Source organism: Acomys minous, assembly GCF_964271855.1.
Source record: "Acomys minous genome assembly, chromosome: 10".
In the NCBI taxonomy this organism is placed as follows: Eukaryota; Metazoa; Chordata; class Mammalia; order Rodentia; family Muridae; genus Acomys; species Acomys minous.
In genome coordinates this window covers 76,463,068-76,482,022 of record NC_140491.1, presented here as the reverse complement: position 1 = coordinate 76,482,022, position 18,955 = coordinate 76,463,068, and the positions used below count along the sequence as shown (strand labels likewise).

At 41.8% G+C, this 18,955-nt stretch overlaps 1 protein-coding gene across 5 annotated transcripts in view; it reads left to right on the top strand.

Moving 5' to 3' along the window:
• The window catches only part of SCAI (suppressor of cancer cell invasion), a 108,550-nt gene that overhangs the window by 2,574 nt on the left and 87,021 nt on the right, over positions 1-18,955 (top strand). The window contains exon 3 of one of the 5 annotated variants that reach the window (XM_084798161.1): positions 13,875-14,002. The exons of the other annotated variants lie outside the window; for them this stretch is intronic. Coding sequence (XP_084654287.1) covers positions 13,986-14,002 — 17 coding nt within the window. The 5' untranslated portion in view covers positions 13,875-13,985. The remainder of the gene's footprint in view (positions 1-13,874; positions 14,003-18,955) is intronic. 5 annotated transcript variants of the gene reach the window in all.

Genomic DNA, 18,955 nt, shown 5'->3' with positions numbered 1-18,955 from the left:
TGAAGTGGTTAATATGAAAATAGTAATAGGGATAATAATAGCAAAATAGTACATAGGCCATAGACAACTAAATTTATCTTAGGCCATAAAGAAGTGTGTTCATCTTACAAATATCTTTTAATGTGTTTCATGTGTTAGTACTGCCGCACAATTTATTTAGTCATTTGAAGATTTCCTTTTTTACCTATCTTAGTATTGGAATTGAGAAAGTAAGCTACAGTTATGAGGGTGTGGCCAGTAGCACCATTTTCATAATTAATACTCCAGAAGTTGTCCATTAATATGCAGATGTCCTCAACAGCAAATAGGTACAAATGTCAATAGTGGGAGTGGGCAGTAGGCAAATAGCTTTGTTACTTTTTAGGCCTAAATGTCTATTTTCATAGTCATAATGAGCTGCTGGGCACCATAAGGTTGGCTAGCATACCTGAGACACTGGATTTTTTGTGGATTGGGTAGGTGTTTGTGTGCACGGGTGAATGTGTGTGTGTTCCTGTGAATGCACATATATGCATGTCCATGTGGAGCCCAAAGGTCTACTTTTGTTGTTGCTCCTCAGGAGTCATACACCTTGATTATGGAGGCAGGCTCTCTCACTGAGGCTCACCATTTGGCTAAGCTGGCTAGTTAGCCAGCAGGTCCCTAGATCTGTCCACCTATCTACCCCAGTACTGTCAATTTTTAATATGATTTTTTTTAATTTTACATTTGTTTATTCATTTTGTGTATGAGTGTGGACATTGAATGTGGAGGTCAGAGAATAATTTACAGCAGTCAGTTCTTTTTGTATACCGTGGTCAGAGGAGTTCCTGGAAAGAAACTCAAATTATCACCTTAGCTGTAGGCATCTTTACCTGCTAAGCGTCTTGCTGGTCCTGTATTATAAATTTACAAGTTCATCATTCATTAGAAAATGTTTAAATGCGTCTTAAGAATTCTTGGGTATATAAATCTATTCTTTCATCTGTAAATTTTATGAAGTCTAAATATTTACCAAACCTACCAATTAAAATGTTCAAAGCTGGGCAGTGTTGGCACACACGTGTAATCCTAGCACTCAGGGAGGCAGAAGCAGGCAGATCAATGTGAATTCAAGGCCAGCCTGGTCTACACAGAGAAACCCTGTCTCGAAAAACAAAAAAGAGAGAGAGAGAGAGAGAGAAAAGTAATGTTCAAAACAAGACAAGTATAAAATAAGATAAGTTAGATTTAAATCAGCACAAAAATAGGAATATGAGGTTCTCACTATAAATTTTAATGCTAGAATATTAAGATGTGTAAGATGTGTTGGAGTAAATAAATTTAAATGCTGGCATTTCTTTTATGTGTATGCATGCATTAATGTGTATGGATGCACAAATATGGAGGTCAGTTCTCTCATCATGTGGGTCCTAATTGAACTCAGGTTGTCAGACATGGTCACAAGTGTCTTTATCCACTTGAGTTGCCTTTCTGGCCCAAATTAAGTAATTTTTGTTATTACTAAAATGATTTTCATAGCAGGCAGTGCTCTAGCTACTGCCTAGCCTGTTGCTTCTTTGTAGTCTATGCAGTAAACTAGGCTTCCTATCGTCAGAAGGATGAATCCACTTATCCCAGCCCTACCCCCGCCAAACTGTCCTGCCAGCAACAGCGGTTAGCCCACTACATGTACACATACATACTTTCACACACCCAAACACAAACTTTTATTTTTTTAATTTTTCTAATGGTGGCAACTAAAAAATAAAAATATTACAAGGTTGTATTATTTATTTTTCATGATGTCCCTAGTCTATTTTATTACCTGACTGCCAGACTCTTCTAATAGCCTCCTGACTGATTTTGGGGGCCTCTGATCTTTAATCTATCCATTGTGCTTTGATCATGTATTTCTCCTATAGGAGCCCCATGTGTTTCCTCCTTGCTGTTGAACATAAATCAGAGTTTTTAAGCTAATCGTAGCAACCGAGGTCTGTTTCCCTTCTACTTCCCTTTCTAACCACTGGTTAGTGCTATAGCCATAGAAATTCTCTTTGGTGGACCTGCCATCTGGTGAGCCAAGATGAGTGAACTGGTGATTGTATCTTCTTTAAAACTGAGTGCCTACATCACATCCTCAGTGAGGGGTTTTTCCATCCCCCTCCCTTCTCTGTGCTCTCCTCTCATGCTCCCATGCTTACATGTGATGGTTTCAGCTGAATGTGAGTCCACCTCTTGTCACATGCATGTTGTGAGCTCATAAGCTGTGTGACTCTGCAGATATTTCCCAATCCATCCCATGTCTTGTTCTGCACGGCTCTGTATCATATGAAGATCCTTTTCCATCTGTTGTCTTGCTTGACATGCAGGTCTTGACTTAGTACCAGTACAGATGGGAGGGGGATCCTTTCTGAGCTTGGGGGGGGTGGGCAGAAGCAAACCAGAAAATTAGTTCAACAGCTGGAGGGTTACAGAGTCCTTGGTATAGTGCTTGGCACAGAGATTTCTGTACACGCTAAGTTCCAAGTGAAAAAGAACTCACGAAAACCTGTGCACCACGTACATTCTTGCTGCCTTTGGAGGCCAGAAAACGACTTTGGGTCTGGTGGTGTTTAGACAGTTGTGAACTGCCAAGCAGGTGCTAGGAATTTCACATGGGTCAATGGAAAAGAGCACCCAGTGCTCTTCACCACCGAGGCAGCCCATTTTTTCTCATATTTTATTAATTCTTTTAGAATTTTGAACAATGCATATTAATCATACTCAGCCTGTCTCCCTACTCTTTGCCAGACTACTCAACTTTGTGTGTATGTGCCTGTCTGTCTTCTCCCCCGCCCCACCACACCCCCCAGTGCTGCTGTGTACTCTTGGAATGTGGCCTTCACAGGAGGGTGGTCAAAGTACCAGAAGCTGTACCTTTAAAGAAAACTGATTCTCCCTCAAACAGCAGCTATCAGCTGCCAATAGCTCCTTAGCCAGGAGTAGGACTTTGCGTCTGTCTACCTTTTCCATGCTAGGATTTGGTCTAGCCTGAGCCTGTGTAGGTCTTGTGCATGCTGTCCTAACCAGTATGAATTTGTGTGTGCAACTGCCCTCTACCCAAGGCTCAAGGCTCATTACAAAAGAGGAAGCAGAAAGATAGTGAGCACCAGCCAAGCGCAGTTGTACACACCTGTAATCCCAGCACTTGGGAGACAGAGGCAGGCGGATCTCTGTGAGTTCGAGGCCAGCCTGGTCTTCAAAGGGAGTCTAGGACAGCCAAGGCTACACAGAGAAACCCTGTCTCAAAAGACAAAGAAACAAACAAACAATAATAAGGGCCATAAGTAATAGATGACTTTCAATATACAGCAAGACATTTCTCACTCTTTGAAAATTAGTTTATTTTTATGTATATGGATGTTTGCCTGTGTGTAGGTATGTGTACGTGTGTGCCTGGAACCAGAGGAGGTCAGAAGAGGTTTCTGGATCCCTTGAACTGGAGTTACAGATGGTTATGAGCCACCATATGGGTACGAATGGAACTTGAGCATTCTGCAAGAGCAGCAAGTGTTCTCAGCCACTGAGTCATCTGTACAACCCTACCCCACTCCTTTGTAAGACATATATAGTGGAGAGGATTACAAATTAAGTCAAAGAAGATCTGAGTGAAAAAGAATAAAATTAAATTGACAGATCTGACTTGGCTCCGCGTTTTCTGGACTAAAGTAAAGAAATAAGTAAAATTAATCTTCTAGGTCTATGATATCTAACATTAAACATAATTGCTCAAGAGAAGCCTTTTTTTTTTTCTTTTTTTTTTTAACCATAAGACCTAAGACAGATTTTTTCTCATTGGTTTGCATACTGGAACATTTACTTTTCTTGGGGAAGGCAAAATTCAGTATTATTTTAGCCGGGCGTGGTAGCTCATGCCTATAATCCCAGCACTCGGGAGGCAGAGGCAGGTGAATCGCTGTGAGTTCGAGGCCAGCCTGGTCTATAAAGCGGGTCCAGGACAGCCAAGACTACACAGAGAAACCCTGTCTCGAAACACCCCCCCCCCCCAAAAAATCAGTATTATTTTTTTCCTGTAGCTTTAGGGCTTAAGCCCAGGACCTTGTGCATGCTAGGTCAGCACTGAATGACTGAGCTACTCATAGCTCATAATGAAGTTTTTCAGCAAAGGTCTTATGTGTTCTAGACTAACCTCAAACTTATTCCATGGTAGCTAAGGATGACCATGATCTTCTGATCCTGTTTTCTTGCTTCGACCTTCCAGATACTGGGATTACACGCACATCCTAGTTTATATAATGCAGTGACTTGAACCCAAGGCTTCATGCATGCTAAGTGTCCCTAGGCCGCCATAATGAGTTGCTAAGGATTATCACTTAGCATGCTTCTCACTCTAAGCTGACAGTATCCAAAGGCACCTGCTGATCTACTGTTGTTTTTAATTTGAAACTTTGAGGTATTCATCTTTTCTACCTGGTACTATGTACAAAATACATTTTACTTTGTACTGAGAGACAGCTCAGTAAACTAGTGAGCTAATAACTGAGCAGCTGGTGAAAGGTGTTACTGTGGGCTGGGGCTTGATGGTTCAAAGTCGTCTGATGTTATCGCATGCCCCTGGTGGCCAGATTAGACTGAAAGGAAATTCACGTTTGGAAAGCTGATCTCTCTCTGGTTTTGAAAAACTACAAAGAGTTCAATATATCTGTTTGTAATGTTTTGGTCATGAGATAGAGAAGTCTTTCAGGTCCTACTTAGAACAAAGTCCAATTTGTATGGATAGAATTCGCATTGCTGAAATCTAGTCAGTTGTGCAAAGTCCTGAACTAAATCCCAGCACGATAGATAGATGAATGGATGCATGCATGCATACATACATACATACATGCATGCATGCATGAATGATATTTGTTTGCGTGTGTGTGGCATGAATATGAGATCAGAAGAAAACTTGAGGTGGTTGGTTCTTTTTTGTACCACGTATGTGTGGAGGATCAGCCTTGGCAGCAAGTCAGCCATTTCACTAGCCTAAAAGATGCCTCTATTACTTGAACTATTTAGAGCATCCTGAACCACTTCTCCTTTTTAAGATTTATTTTATTTTATTTGTGTGCGTGAATGCACAAACATACACCACATGCGGGTTGGCACCCATGTACCTTAGAAGAGGGCATTTGATCCCCTAGGACAGGCAGTGTGAACAAGCTAAGAGCTCAGATCCCCTAGAAAAGCAATATGTGCTCTTAACCGCTGAGCCATCTCTCTAGCCTCTGGTATATGTAATTTATTTAAGAGACAAATTGGAATACTTTCTAATCCTGGGTTCTTGAGATGTAGACATAAGTGACATATGCCCATGCTGGGGAAATATGAGACAGTAACTCTGCTTGCTGGTGGTGAGGGTAGACCCCAGACATTGTAGGCCCTGAAGGCTAAGTCAGACACAGGAGTGGGCTCTGAATGACTTCCAAGGAGATAAACAGCCCAAGATAATTTGGCTGTGGTCGGCAACAGTCTTAGCTCTCTACAGTCAGTTACATCATTAGGCCTCGTATAATTTTTAACACAGGTGCAGCTTTTCATTTTTTCTTTGAATTTGACTTTAGAACTCTGGGTGTTTTGGTTAAGTCTTTGTTCTAACATATCCTTTGAGGAAGTGTTTACTTATTGGTCCTCAAGGAGGGGCAGGGGAACTGGGGTTGATCTGGAAAACAGATTGGCTCCTTTAGGAGTGCCTGCTCCTTGCTCTTGGGATTTCCACCTTGCCCCAAATTATACTCAGTGCCCTCTGGGGCCAGAAGAGGGTGTCAAATCCCCTGAAACTATAATTTCAGGAGATTGTGAGCTACCCATGTGGATGCTTGGAGCTGAACCTAGGTCCTCTACAGGAGCAGCAAATGTTAACTATCTCTTCAGCCCCTGAAAAATACTAATGTTTGATTTATCAGCTTATGTGAAACTTTCTTTGAAACCACTAAGACTCATGCCTGGGTTAGAGCAATATTTAAGCATATAGCAACCATTGGTCTTAACAAAACAAGGTAACCAAGACATATTTGTAATATTTTATTTTAATAAATTTGAATAATTAAGTTCTTACCTTCTTGTGCCCCAATTCTACTGTACTGATGAAAATTGAATCTCTGTGATTAATGGTGTGTTAGTGTCTTTTACTAAGATTGTATAAGAATTTGAAAAGCCATGAGGAACGAAAAAGAAGGGTAGAAGGTTAGTTTTTAGTTCCTGTAGCTACAGTTTGAATCCTCAAAGTCCTCTGTTGAAGACTCAGTTCTTATACAGGTGATGGAACCTATAGAAAGTGGGACATAGTGGAAGAAGCATGTCCTTGTAGGGCACGTTGGGGTCCAGAGCCCTTCCTGCCTCCTTGCCTCCTATTCCTATGAGATGAGTGTGCACTCCTGTTGTGATATATTATGCTGCAGCAGGCCCAAAGTGAATAAAGCCAAGCAACCATGGACTGAACCCCTCCCCTCTCTTTCACACATACGCACTCCTGCAGGAGCACACACACATGCACACACACATATACACAAAACCATAGGCCAAATTTTCTCCTTTTAAACTCATATTTCAGATATTTTTTTTGTCATAGTGATGGAATGCTTGCCTAACATGGGTCTTTGGAGTTTAATGTCTCTAATGGTCATGGGCAGCCTCCGGGCACAAGATCCTATGGGTTCTGGCCTGGGGATTTTGGGGGTTTTAGCTTTCTTTGCTTATTTCCCTCTGAGATTGTGCTGTTTTTCTAGTGCACTACTGGGAAGTATGGTTTAAGACCTCTTTTTATGGCATCTCTAAGGAATCCGTTCCCCTCTTTGATAATTTAACCTTCATTTTTCTTATACTATGTTCCCCCAGCCTAGCCTATATCCCTAGTGTGGGGATTACAGTGTGATGACCATGCCTGTCAGCCCTCACCTTTCTCTGGACACAATTTCCTCAAGGAATTTACATTACCAGGAAGCAAACATAAGCCTCCCTTGGGAAAGAAAAGGAGACTTAAAGATTGATGAATATGAAGAGAATAAAATTATAATGGTCTATGATGTCTTTCTTTTTTATAACTATTATTATATATATTTTTATTTTATATGTATGTATATTTTGTCTGCATGCATATTTGTACATCTACATGTATGCATGGTGCCTACAGAAGCCAGAAGGTGTTGGATCACCTGGAACTGGAGTTAAAAGACACTTGTGAACCACCATGTAGGTCCTGGGAATGAAACTTGGGTACTCTGGAAGAGCAGCTAGTGCTCTTGACTGTTGAGCTGTCTTGCAGCCCCTCCCCTTGTTGATGTTTATACCCAGCTTTTTTTTTTTTAAGATAAGACACTGCTTTATTGCACTGATCTTAAACTCATTAACTCCATCTGCCTCAGCCTCTGAAGTAGTTGGGACTATACAAGAGTGCCACAATGCCTGGCTTGTCTTCCTTACTTTCCTTGGATTCTTTAGGTCCCTCTGGTGATTTTATAGACTTTTTAAAAGTTGTTTTATGTGTAGGATATTTGTCAGGCCTGGAATTGGCAGTACAAATTATTGTGAGCTGCCATGTGGGAACTAAACTCGGGTCCTTTGAAAAAGCAGCCAGTATTCTTAATTGCTGAGCTGTCTTTCCATCCCCTCTATCTTAGTTAGGATTTTATTGCCATGAAGAGACACCATGACTGGGGCAACTCTTATAAAGGAGAACATTTCATTGGAGCTGGCTTACAGTTTCAGAGCTTTAGTCCATTGTCATCATGGCAGGAAGCATGGCAGCACACAGGCAGACATGGTGCTGGAGAAGGAGCTAAGAGTTCTGCATCTTGATCCATAGGCAGCAGAAGGAGACTGTGCCACACAGGGTGTAGTTTGAGCATAGGAGACCTCAAAGCCTGTCTCCACAGTGACACACTCCCACAAGGTCACACTTCCTATTAGTGCCACTCCCTATGGGCCAAGCATTCAATTGCAAGAGTCTGTTGGGGCCATACCTATTCAAACCACACCCTCTGGTGATATTAAAGAGATATATACAATGTCATTTTTACTTCCTTCTGTTTCTTTGAAAGATGGAGCTTAACTTTCCTCCCCTGGAGTGTGAGCTGGATTTGATGACTAGAGAAGGCATCACTTCCCACACTGGGGTAGAAAAAAAAACTGACTCTTCTGTCCCTGGGGGAAGGCCATATTGTAAGGCTGCTCTAAAATTATGGCAACTAGGATGGTCATGGGAAAGTCATGTGGGGAAGACACGTGGCCTAGCAGCCATCACAAGAATGAACCTGCTAGCAGCCCTTCTGTGACCTGCTGGAAACCAGGTGAGCTTGGAGAGGATCTCTTAATCCCAGAGATGGGAGGAGAAACCACCAGCCCAAATCATCATGGCCAGAATAACTAAAGCAAGCAATTAGTTAAAGCAAGCCTTTTTATTTGTGTACACAGCTGTCTCCTTCTAAAGCATAGTTCAAGAGGTCAGCGTTGGATGTGAGGAAGACAAGTCTTTTATAGAGCTCATGGAGAGAGGGTTTTCAAGTGGGAGGGGGGAGATAGGTGGAGTTACCAGAGCAGAACATAACAGGTGGCCAAAACAAAGTAATCCCAACAGGTGGGCATAATAAGATAATCATAGGGGGTCATAAAACCTTTTGAAACAAAGGTAGATAATCTTTTGAAACAAAGCACAGTTGCCCATTCCTGGAACAGAAAGTACAGAAACATTTGTAGTTATGTTTATAGGTGGGGCCTAGCCCAATCCTGAAAAAACAGAAGTTCAATCAAAGCAGAAATGAGCCTAGATAGTCTTTACTATGAGATGGCTTTTAAGCCTAACACGGAGGCAGGTTGGCTCTTTAGATCTTCCTATGTTTGTGAGTGTTGTGATGACTGTAGTCTGGCCAACAGCTTGACTGGGCACACATGGGCTGAGCTGTATGAGCGTGTGCGTGCGTGCGTGCGTGCGTGTGTGTGTGTGTGTGTGTGTGTGTGTGTGTGTTAGGGAGGAGTCCCCCTTCTTCCAGCACTGGCTCTCTTGTAACCAAAGGACTCAACTTCTGCGTGCTCCTTTATTCTGGCTAGGTCTCTGATAGGCCAGGTGCATGCGCACACATGTGTGAGGGTAATAGGAAAGGAAGGAGGGTGGCAATATAAGAGAAAAAAGAAAAAGTATGTATGTTTTGAAAGCAGATTTTTCTTCAGGGTGGAATGGGTGGCTTGGACATGCTAAGCATGAATCTTTACATACTGAGCGGGACTCAGCCCACAGTAGCTCTCTTTCTTTGTATAGCTTTGAATACTGTTCAGTTTCAGGCATTATGCAGCGTCTTCAGCGCTGACTTTTTACATCACAGATTTTGCTCAATAGATTGGGCGCAAAGTCCCAATAGTCATGTTAGACTATAGTATAATTGTCCAGTGAACGGTCATTCTTCCTCTGCCTGGTTCTTGTCTACTTGTCACCAGATGTTAAAGAGGTTTATTTTATTTTATTGTTGAGACATGATCTTGTTGATTTAACTCCCTGCGTAGCTGCAGATGACTTTGAACTCCCGTCCTCCTGCTTCCTCAGATGCTAGCGTTACTGGTGTGAGCCATCATGCCCAGCTTTAGGTTTCGAAATCTTTTCAATGCCATTGTGGCTGTCTGGGAAGAGTTAAGAAATAAGACAGAGATGATAATGAATTTTATCTGTCAACCTGATAAGACCTTAGCTCTCAAGCCTGTTTCAGCCCTTGGACTATTTCCCATCAGTTCTCTTATTATCTTGTCTTCAGTTGGACTATGCCACACCGTTGGCTCTTCCAGGTCTCTAGTCTGCTGGCTGCTGATCTCAGATTTCTCAGACAATGTTACATAAGTGAGTTCCTTCTAGTAAGTCTATTTGTGATGAGAACCCTGCAAGCACAGAAGCCCAGTCATCTGTGGACCTGCTTTCTGTCTGATCCCAGGTTTTCCACAGTGGTCCACAACCTATCAGAGTTTCCAGATTGCTAGCTGTGTGTTTCCTTCTGCAGCAGTCAGCTTTGAGATAGCCATCTTCACCACAAGCTAAGCAAAAGGAGAGGTGCACGGACTTTCATAAGCCGGGCAGCTGTTGTGGAACGCTTCACTCTAGCGCTAGGTGCCTCAGAGGTGCTCCTGTTTTAGCACATGTTCTCTTTAAGTTCTTGTACTTTCCACAAGGCCTTGAAAGCACGTGTGCCCGTGCAGTAGTCAACTCTCTGTCACCAGGACAGATACCTGAAATGATAAGTAACTTAAAAGGAGAAAAGGGGTTTTTGTTGTTTCCCTGCTCACAGTTTTACCTATTTCAGTCTGTGATCAGCTGGCCCTATTGCTTTGGAGCTGGCAATATAGGGTGTGACTGTGGGTTACAACAAAGCTAGTTACCTCGTGGCCAGAAAGCATGAAGGCAAAGAGAAATAGGGGCCCCACAGTTCCCTTAACTAAGGTCTTCCACCAGGCCCTGCTTGAATTTTTTTTTTTCCCATACAGGGTCTCACTTCATAGCTCTGCATGTCCTGGAACTCACTAGGGTCTGGAGCCAGGAATGGTGGCATGCACCTTTAGTCCCAACACTCCATAAGCAGAGGCAAGATCACTTGTGAGTTCAAGGAGAGCCTGATCAGTGTAGTAAGTTCCAGGCCACCGAGAGATACACAAAGAAAGGAAACCTATCTTTGAAAAAAAAAAAATAAATGATTTAAAACTGTCATCAACTAGCTAGAGAATTTTTATATTTTTAATTAATAAGAATGTGTGATGGACTTAGTGGCATGTGCCTTTAATTCTAGCACTCAGGAGGCAAAGACAGGAGGATCTCTGATTTCTAGGCCAGCCTAGAAATCACTATAGAGTGAGTTCCAGGACAGCCAGGCTATACAGAGAAACCCTGTCTCAAAAGCCAAAAAGAAAAACAACAAACAGAAAAAGGCCCAACAGTTTTATATCATTAAAGGTTTAAAGGGAGGAAATAACAATTTATAATAGAATCACATAGTCTGTTTTGGAAAAGATAAATTACTGAATCTATCCACGTGTGTGATAGGAGAAATCCTGGGGTAACCTGCCCCAAAATGACTCCTTAAGAATTTCTAGAGGACCAGCATGAAGACTCAGTGGGTCAAGGGGCTTGCTGCCAAGCCTGATGATCTGAGTTGGATCCCTGGACAGAACCAGCTCTCCTGTAAGTTGTCCTCTGCCTTCCACACATGCTCTATGACGTACACTTGTGCATACATAAGCATGAGTGCACACACATATAAAAATAAATCATTGTTTCTGTGTGTGTGTATATGGGTGTACGATGTATGTACATATATGTATCTGTTTGTGTGTCTGTAAGTACACGTGTATGTGCCGTGTGCATTTGTAAGAGGGCAGTCTCAGGTGTTGATCGTTGCCTTCCACCTTGTCTGAGACAGGGTGTCTTTGTGTGGGGGCAGCTTCGTTGCCCTGTGGCCTCATCATAGGAGCTATAACCCCGTGCTAGGGGTTGCAAATACAGGCCACTGTGCCCAGTTGTGTGGGCTTAGGAATTAGAACTTGAGTTCTGAAAATTGGAATGTAGATGCTTTGCCCACTGATTATCTCCCTAGCCCTGCCCTGCGCTCTTCTTTCTTTAGACAGGGTTTTGCTGTGTGGCCCAGGCTGGCCTCAAACTTGCCATTCTCCTTTCTCAGCCTCCAAGTGCTAGTGTTATTAGTGTGCTTTCACACAAGTCTACAGTGTTTTCAAATATAGTTTATGTAGATTCTTACTAATAGTTGATAAGTATTTGGTGTTTTCTAAGAAATTTGTTCCAATCAAGTATTTTTTGAACATTATTTTATTTTATATAAATGCCCTTATGACAAAGTCCAAATAGAATTTAATAGAGGTTCTTGTGAATTTGTGGGACTTGTGCTCTTCCTGATTTTTGTCAATGGTTGATGATAAAATTACATTGTCATATGGTAGTCCATAGATTTTTTACTGTTGAAAAGAATTCTCTGCTCCAGTGTGTTGGGAACACCTGGATAGCTGCCTGTGCAGACCTTCCTTGCTCTGGTTTGCAGAGAGGGCTACTGGCTTATGTAAGGGCAGACTGTGGAACACCAGAAGAGTATAGACTCCCATGTGCTGGTGAAATCCCCACGGCTTTGTCAGGCTGCGAGTCACTTGTCTTCTTTTCTACATGTCCAAGGGGTTTTGTTCATCTTTTTTTCAACATAGCTTATGTAATATGTTGTTCTCTGCCAGGAAAGCTGTCTTTGAAACAAGCTGTAGGCGTCACAGGTTTTTAACGTTTTGGTTTTTGTTCATTTGGTTTTTTTGTTTGTTTGTTTGTTTTTAGTGGCAACAGAATAAAATGAATGAAAATTCTTCATTTTATAACTTTACAGAAAGTTTTCCTGATGTATTAGAGTCTCTAGAGTAACAGAACTTATAGAATGAGTCTCTAATACATAGTGGGAGGGGTGTTAGAATGATTTACAGGCTGATGTCCAGCTAATCCAGCAAAAGTTGGCTATGAATGGAAAGTCCAAGAATCCAGAAGTTTCTCAGTCTTAGCTGGTCTTCAGTAGATGCTGCAATTCTGAAGGAGCAGGCTCTAATGCAAGTGAAGGAGTGGACTGTCGAGCAAGGTGAGAACAAGCAGGCAAAGAGCAAGAGCTTTGAGACCAGCCTGCTCTACCAAGTGAGTCTAGGACAGCAACGCTTACACAGAGAAACCCTGGCTCGGGGAAAAGAAAGAAAGAAAGACAGACAGACCGACCAACCCAGCCAACCCAAACAACAAAAACCCAACCCAAACAAAACAAAAACCCTCTAGTGATCATTCACCAAAAATTAAACAGACTGGGTTGAACGAGATCTTTGATACTCAGTAAATCTACTGCCTTTGCCTAGCAGATCCTAAAGAATACTCTCTCTCAGTTAATTTCCAGTGCAAGTCGCTTGTGGTGGCTATTCTTCCTTGTCAACTTTACTACACCTGGAATTAACTATAATCCAAAAGTGAAGAGCATAACTGTGAGGGATTTTGGCCTAATTTCAAGTGGAAAGATCCATGTATAATCTAGATCTATGAAGTAGAAAGGAACAATTTTAATCCTGATCTTTTGATCTGGAGAAAAAACAAAATACCATGCCTGTAATCCCACATCTTGTGTTGGGAAGACACACCTTTAATCTGGGCCACACCTTTTGCAAGAAGCCTGTATAAAGCAGAGAAGGAAGCTTCTGCTCTCTCTTTCTCCCCCGCCCCTTTGAGACAGGGTTTCTCTGTGTAGCCTTAGCTGCTCTGTAACTCACAGAGATCCACCTGCTTCTGCCTCCTGAGTGCTGGGATTAAAGGTGTGTGCCACCATGTAGCCTTGGCTGTCCTGGAACTCCATCTGTAGACCAGGCTGGCCTCAAACTCACAAGAGACCCTCCTGCCTCTTCCTCCCAAGTGCTGGGATTAAAGATGTGTGCCACTGTCCCCGCAGGTTTCATTTGTTAAAATGACTCTGTTATGGGAAATACCTAATCCTTCCTCCTCTTCTGTAATTTTAACTCATTGGATTCTGAAGATAATTACTAATAGACTATTGGATTCATTTTAGTCACTGGGAGGGGAAAAAATAGTTATTACCTAAAATCTCTTTGTTCTTGCTTTGTTTTGTTTGTTCAAATTTTGAGACAGGGTCTCACTATTTGGCTAGCCCTGGCTGGTCTAGAATTCACTTTGTAGATCAGACAGCCCTCAAACTCTTAGAGATCTACCTGCTTCTGCCTCTACCAACTGCTGGGAATTAAAAGTGTGTACCATCTCTCCTGGCTATGCTTTGCTTTTTATAGGAAAAGCCTGCTTGATAACAACCAATAAATATTACTAAAAGTCAACTTTGTTATGTTCTGATACATATCTGTCCCATTTGTAGGACAAGTTACATCTTGTATCTGATATATTCCACTTGGACTGTGACCACAGCATTTCTTTCCTGTCCTTGTCCCCATCTTTAACCCAGGAGCAAACTGCCACCACCAACAGAATGTGGCCTAAGCAACAGTGAGTGAATTTTGGGATTGAGCCTTTCCTTTTGGAACCTAGTTACCTTGCTATGCTGTGAGGAGTCAAGCAGTCATGAGTGACTTGTGGAAGAGAAACTAAAGTCCCTTTGAGGCCAGCCTGGGCCACACAGCAAAACCCTGTCTCAAGAAAGAAGAAAGAAGAGGGCAGGGCAGGCCTGGGGAGATGATCAGTGGGCAGCATCATATTGACAGCCATGGCCAAGCAGTCTAGCACAAATGCAGAGCCTGGGTTTTCCAGATCCCTATCAAACCCCTCTTTCCAGGAAGGGCAGAGATACACCCTTGCCAAGTTCACCCAGAATATAGATTCGTGAACCCAGCAAAGCATTGGTTTAAGTTAAAGCAAGTGGTTGGCTTGGTGTTTGTTTTGACAGCATTTACAGTAGCAGTCATACTGTGAACTGGGTAAGGAAAACTATTTCTACCATTAGTAGCACTGTTAATTTTCCAGAGAGGAAAGATGGAGTATGTGTCCTCTACCCTCATTGATTTCCATTTTATCTGTTCAGGAAACTATGGCTTTTTTCTTTTTACTAAAGAAAAAAATATTTGCTAATAATATTGTACCTCTGTTTTCATGTACTTCTATGAGAGAAATGTGGTTGTTTAAATAAGAATGACCCCAGATAAAGTCTCATATATTTGAATTCTTGGATCCAGTTGGAGGAACTAGTTGAGAATGATTAGGAGGTGTGGCCTTAAGTGGAAGAGGTGTATCACTGAGGGTGAGTTTTAAGGTTCCAAAAGACCAAGGCATTCCCAGTTAGCTTTCTCTCTTTGCGGTACTTGGGGATCAGATGGAAGCTCTCGGCTACTGCTCCAGCACCATGCCTGCCTGTCCGCTGCCATGCTGTTCTCCACGATGGTCGTGGACTCTTAACTAGCCCTCTGAAACTGTAATCCCAGTAAACTGTTCTTTCTGTATGTTACCTTCGTCATGATGTCTTATCACAGCAATAAAAAAGTAACTAAACAGAATCAATGTGCTTTCTGTAGCCTCTATGTAGTTCAGGCTGGCCTTGAACAGATGATGTTCCTCTTAGCATCTTCAGTGCTGGGGTTACAGGCATGTACCACCACGCTTTGCTACATGTTTTATTTTACTTTATGTATATAAGTATTTTATCTGTATGTATGTCTGTACACCATGTGTAAGACTAGTGTCCATAGACGCTAGAGAGGGCATCAGGTTCCCTAAGATTGGAGTTAAAGGCGGTTATGAGCTACCGTGTGGATATTAGGAATTGAATCTGTATCTTCTAGAAGAGTTACTGCTGCACCATTTCTCTAGCACCACTTGCCTAACTCAGGTCTTGATAAAGCAGTGACTTGAATGGTTCAAGCTAGACGTATGGCCTTGGGGGGATGGGGTGGAGGGTGAACACATCAACTTAGCAGATCAATTTTCATCTATAAAAATGGTATGTTAGGGGTTTTTTGTATGTATGTATGTATATGTGTGTTTCGCCTGGAGGTGTGTGTGTGTGTGCGCACATGTGTGTACTGTGACTGGAATTTGAAAGAATGTGTTGGATCCCCTGGAACTGGATTTTGGATGGTGATGAGCTACCATGTGGTTGCTGGGAGTGGAACTGCCAGCCCCTCTGCAAGCTCAGCAGGTGGTGTTAACTGCTGCAGCACCATCTCGCCAGCTCTGTAAATGGTATGTATGTTAGAGACAGGTTTGTTGTGAGATTCCAGTGATTTATGCTGGTGTCCAGTTGTCACTGCTGCTAGGTTGTGACCCAAAATGGGGAATGAGTGGCACTCCCAGGAATTTAGGGACAGAAGGTCAGGGAAGACTGAAAGGACTAATAAAAGAAACGTGTTTCAGTTGTTTTTTGTTTCAAGGCTTTAAACATTTACTGAAGAAATGAAGACCATACTGACCATTTGCAGGGGTGGGGAACATTAGGAGAAAGATAATGGAGAAATTTTGAAACCAGGCTGAGGAGAGGGTTGGTAGTAGTTTTAGGATCTATTGATAGTATCAGAATAAACTGAAAGATAGAAGCGATGCCTCAGATATATTACTTGCTTGTACTGTGTTTAGTTTTGACTACCCCTTTTTGGTTTATTGAGACATATTTTACATGTAATAAAATATAACTTCATTGTGTGTTTTATTCACAGTTCAGTGTTTCAGTTGAGTTCCAAGAAGAACAGAACAGTATTAAACTTGAGGGTGAAGGGTTTCAGAAATAAAGGGTTTATTGAGCCAAAACAGAGTCTATCTAGGAAAACAAAACACGGTCCTGAGCCAAATTCTACAAGTACCCACAGCAAGGCCAACCCAGAAGGAAAACCTGAATTGTTTACAGTAAACTTTTAGAGGGAGTACATGAAATGGGGAAAGTTGGTAGGTAGGAGAGTGTCCCTAAGGACTTGTTGTAAGAAAAGGTTATGTGGAAACAACCCACAGCATTTTGAGTATCATTAAAGTCAAGAATGTGGACTAAGTTATTGGTTTGGTCCATAGCTGTTAGCCAGTAAACTTTTTTTTCCCTCTCCAACATTTTACATTTTAGAATTTCGTTTTTATCAGCAGACACTGACATAAGTGAGAGGAGCAAACAAGAGAGGATATCTTAATTCTGAGGTTGTAGCATTCACTTACACACAGGGCTTACTTTTCACCTAAGTGGGAGACAGATGGATTTTTCCAGTTACAGAGAAACATGGTTTCCCAGAGACCCAAGAAAGCACAGTGATTTTATTCAGGGTAATTAATGGCTGGGAAATGGCCAGTCAAGGCAAACACAGTTTGGCACATTGTTTTACCCTTACAGACTGAGTTTCCTGTGTTGAAATGCTTGGGTACAGGATGCTTCAGATTAGAGGTCTCTGTAGATTTTAGAACATATACCTATACATAAGGAGCAATTTCAGAGCCTAGAACTCAAGTTTATAAGCAGAATTTATTTGCATTATATGCAGTGTGTATGCTGCTTTATGCACAGTGTGCATGCATTCTGAATCAGTTTTAGTACAGTAGCATTTTGATTGCAACATGTCTCACAAATCATCTGTGGAACTTCCCACTTAGGGTGTCACATTGATGCTCAAACAATTTTTGAATTTTTAAGGATTTTGGGTTTTCAAGATAGGAATGCTTGGCCTGATCTGAAATTTAGCACTAGGAAAAAACTCAAAACAAGGTCTGATGAGTTAAGTATAGTCCTTAACATCTGGTTGTTACCAACTGAAAAGAAATGAAGGGGCCGTGGGGTAGAAAGAGGCATGCTGCTTTCTGACAAGAGTCCTATGGAGAATGCATAGTGATACGGAGAGTGTGAGAGTCACACAGTGTTCAGGAGGGCACTGACAAGAGCTAATAACTTAGGGCCATGGATAGTCCCTGCTTCATGGCCCATCACTTCATTATTGTTGTTTGCAGTGCTGGGGATTGAACTCGGGGTCTCAAGTGTCCTAGGCATATGCACTGCCACAGAGTTTCATTCCTGGCCCTCAGACTTGTTTGCTTTGACAGAGGGTCTCTCTAGCCCAAGATAGCCCATAACTCTTTATGCAGCTGAAAATAACCTTGAACTCCTGATTCTCCTGTCTCTACCCTTCAAATACTGTGATTATGAGTATGTACCACTATAGCCAGCCCTAATTTCTTTAAACTGGTCAAAATGTATGATTTTTTTATTTGTAATAAAATTTTATTTGTTGTAAATAACATATCAAAATAAGTTCAGCAGTTTATTACGATCCAGTTCATACTCCTGATATTCATTCCTAAGTTCTACTGTTCATTTTTTAAGAAAGAGAGAGCTTTTGTATTTATAATTTCCCACCAACTATTCCTTATTGGCTTTGCTTTTCTTCCTCTAGTAAGTGTAGGCCTCTCAGGGCCTCCATGCAGGTACTCTGTTGACATGTGCCTGGCTTCAGAGGCTCTCTTTAGCCTCAGAAGAAGATTCCACAACCCTTTTCTCTTGTATCCTTCATGACTCTAAAGCTATCAAGTTGTCTGACTGCTTGAAATGAAGCCCAGTCTCCTTGAATTACATTGACATAAACTTTCCTTTGTAGTTGCTTTTTGACAGAGAAAATTTCTTGGGCCTTTTGCTTTGACTGGTTGCAGAATTACCAGGATGGGGTCTTAGCCCCAGGGCATTACTCCTTTTATTCCATTCCCATCATGCCTCTCCTTCCGTCTTTTAGCACAAACCTTGGCAATAACGTTACGTTTCCTGATGCTCTTTTTTGCCACAGGCAATACATTCCATATTTCTTTTTTCTTTGTTTGCTCTTTCTTATTTTAGACCTACATAAGAGTGATTACCAATAACCACACAACAGAGTCAATACTAAGTTGTCTTGAAAATTTTCATTCGAAGAAATGAGTCTAAAACTTTTTAATTTAGCCTCAGGCAGAGTCTTAGAAGACAAACAAAAGCAGCCACATTCTTTACCAAAATATCACAAAAATGGTCTCTAGCCCAGTTGCTAATATTGATTCCATCTGAAGCTCTTTGAGCTGGGCTTCCATGGCCCACATTGCTCTTGGCACTATTGTCTTCCAAGTTTGTACTAGGATGGCCCATTAAGCGTTGCTTACAGGGTTCAGCTGCTTTCCTAGTTCAAAGTTGCCATTCCTTAAAAGAAAAAACAGCACCATCAGGCCTGTTACAACAATAACCTTGTGCCAACTTCTATCTTAGTTACTTTTCTGTTGCTCTGATAAAAAATCATGACTAAGCCAACTCTTTAAAAAAGTTAATTTGTGACTCATGGTTCTAGAAGGTTAGAGGCCATGACCATTATTATGGAGGGGAGCATAGCAGCAGGCTGTCAGGTATGATACTGGAGCAGTAGCTATGAGGTCACATCCTTATCAGAAAGTAGGAGACAGCTAACTGGGTATAAAACCTCATAGCTTTTGAAACCTCAAAGCCATTGACACATCTCCAAGAAGGCC